Below are 2,950 nucleotides of genomic sequence, written 5' to 3' on the forward strand. Positions count from 1 at the left end.
ATTTTTGTTTTTTTTTTTTTTCCAATGTTCATCCAGGTAATCCACAATCCTTTTCATCATCACACACCCAATATTTTCTTTTGCTTTTTCATTTTCATTTTTATAGATAACGACAAAGAAGCTAAGCACACCTAAACTGTCTTAATAAATTAAGTCATGTCATTTGACTTAATCATTAAGTCATTAATTTTTAAGCCCAAAATCTTTATTGAAAGATATCACTTTTAATATACCAAAAGAATAACAAGTTTGATTACAATTTCTTCTCTCTAAAACAACAAATCTCATTTACACTCCACAATAACAACAAACATATATATATATATATATATATATATATATATATATATATATATATATATATATATATATAGGAAATAAAGTTAAAACCCCAAAAATGAAAAGAAGAAAATTTTCAAACAATAAATTTATGAAAATAATCTTTAATGAAAACCCCTGGACCCACGAGATTGATAGAGTTCCAACCTACCTTTGGAGTTCTGTAAAAGAGACTCCACCATTTCATCTTGAATCAGTAAAGATTGCTTGGAAGCCCATTCAAGAACAGTAAGAACTTCAGCTTTTGCAAGATCTTCGCTATCTGGAACATGAAGCGCAATGTAGCATAACAACACCAAAGCAGGGGTTTGAACCATTTGTTCCCCAAAGTAGACTAACTGAACCAGATGTTTAGCTCCTCCATGGCTGATAATCGCCTTTGAATGATCAAGATGGAGGTAGTTTTCTGAACATGCGAATCTTGTTAAAGCTATGGCTGCTGCTTTTGTTATCTCAGCTTCTCTTTCGTCAAGAAGTTGAACCAGGGGTTGGATCATTTGTGATTCGGTTGCACGAAATGTTCTTGCTAAGTTTCCGATTGCGTTTATACATGGAAGAAGAAGTTTCGAGTCTGCTTTTTCTATGATTTTTAGGAGTTGGTCGATTACTGCTTTGCAAGCAGGAGCGTTTGGTTTGAAAGCGGATCTTCTCAGTTCGGAATCTTGTTCTGCTACGCTTGTAATTTCCATTAGCGCCATTGCAGAGTTGTATTGGACGTCTTCTGGACCTTTTTCTAAGAGAACAGCGAAACAAAGCAAAGCTCTTGATTCTGTTATGCTTCGACAAATGGCGGAGTTTCCTATTGCGAGATGCCAGAGTGCTTTTGCTGCCATGGCTTTCATGTAAGCTTTTGTTGCGGGATCTTCTAATTCTCTTCCTTTATGTAAACTGTTAGCGGATAATGAGACGCTTGGGTGATGATGATGTTGAGTTTGCTTTTTGATAACGGTTTCTGTTTTTTTATTCGCGTTCTTCATCGCCATTGTACTGGCTACAACACTATGCATCCTGAATGGTTGTTGACTGTAAGGCCCAGTAGGATGAGAAACTCGAGGCTTATCATCTTCATCTGTTTTGTAGACTTGATTCGTGTTGAAGCCACAGGAGTTGTTGGTAGTGTTATTGCTAGCAAGAACAACAGCATGAATCGAAGTTGGTTTGTTACTGGTAATAGCGTACTTACTGTGTTCTTCCACTGTTTCAAATGCCAAATGCCCAACCAGTAATCTCACAATGTTATGCTGTGCGAAGAGATCTTGGCATTTAGGGTAATGTGAAATGAGCTCTGCAACAGCCCAGGCGACGACGGCTTGCACCTTCATCGGACCTTCTTTGAGGATTTTGACGAAAACGGAGCAAACACCGGCGTGAATCATGTGTTCAACGCTTTCCGGATCTCGACCTAGTAATCCGATTGCTAACGCAGCATTCTCTTGACCTTCTAATTTCCCCTCTTTCACCAATTTCAGCAACGGATTGACTCCGCCTTCTTCGATTATCAGCTTCCCGTAACGATCGTTATCACGCGCCAGCGAGACAAGCGACGCCGCCGCGTCTGACCGGTCATCTAGGGTTCCGGTGTATAAAATAGCGATCTGTTCCCAAATCAGACACAAAATCGGTTCGTTAGCTGCTATAGGAGGTAGACCTAGGTATTCATCGGTGGAATTATTGGGCGCGGAGACACGGAGGAGCCACGAAACGTCGCCGATTGAGTTCTCGAGTTGAGACGACATCTTTCGGAAGGCAGCAGCGGGGATGATAGTGAAAACACGCTTGACGATTCCGTTATTCCGGCATTTAAGCACTAGAGATAGTGCTTTATCAAGCACTTGTTCTGTATCATCGATTATACGTTTGGTCGGACGTTCGTACAGATCGCTGCTGGCACGAGCGGCTTGCCGGAGGAGGCCGGCGAGCTTTTCAGTTTTGGATTTGAGTTCAGAGCAGTCTTGTTTGTTGATGCAGGCTTCATCTGCAGATTTTATGACTTGATCCGCTAACTGGATCGGTCTTGTGAGGATCTGTTTCACTATATCCGCCATAATCAATCACCGATGTAACCACGCACAGCTGAATCTTGTGAACAAACGAAAGTTTTGAGATTCCGGTCGCCGGAAATCAAGAGTAAACGGGCATTAATTTAAAGGTTTTGCGGTTTGCGCGAATCTATGAAGAGAGCTGGAAAGAGATATTCGACAAATGAAAATTGAGTTGTTGGTGACACAGATGTTTAGAGCAGTCCACAAAGTCAAAAAGTCAAAAACTTAAAGAACTCAAAAGACGCCTTCCCTTTCTGGAACCACAAAGCTCCGAAAGCTCACAATGCATCGATTTGGGTTACATTTCAACCCATTTATTAATTAATTTTGTTTAAAATTTCAATCAAATTCAATTTTTTTTTTTATTTAAATGAGTTGATATTTCAAATCGAACTCAATTTTTTAAGTAAATAGATTGTCACCGTGGTAACCTATTTATGTAGTTCTCGATACAACCTATTATATAAATTTGTTAAATTTTGGTTGATCCATTTAAAATTAAAATAAATTAATCAAGTAACTAAAGATCACACGACCTAAAATAGTTCTAAACTTAAGTAAAATTTCAT

At 38.9% G+C, this 2,950-nt stretch overlaps 1 protein-coding gene across 1 annotated transcript; it reads right to left on the reverse strand.

Moving 5' to 3' along the window:
- Positions 1–347: 347 nt before the first annotated feature.
- On the reverse strand, positions 348–2,602 carry LOC145036839 (uncharacterized). The gene has a single exon (XM_078985336.1). It carries the CDS (start codon positions 2,382–2,384, stop codon positions 444–446), a length of 1,941 nt encoding a protein of 646 aa, XP_078841462.1. The 5' UTR covers positions 2,385–2,602; the 3' UTR covers positions 348–443.
- Positions 2,603–2,950: the final 348 nt, after the last annotated feature.

The sequence above is a fragment of the Lactuca saligna genome, chromosome 3, assembly GCF_052625555.1.
Source record: "Lactuca saligna cultivar CGN05327 chromosome 3, ASM5262555v1, whole genome shotgun sequence".
Classification (NCBI taxonomy): domain Eukaryota; kingdom Viridiplantae; phylum Streptophyta; class Magnoliopsida; order Asterales; family Asteraceae; genus Lactuca; species Lactuca saligna.

What these genes read in the sequence shown, in the direction of transcription:
- LOC145036839 (XM_078985336.1), bottom strand. Translation starts at nt 2,384, where the DNA reads ATGGCGGATATAGTGAAACAGATCCTCACAAGACCGATCCAGTTAGCG.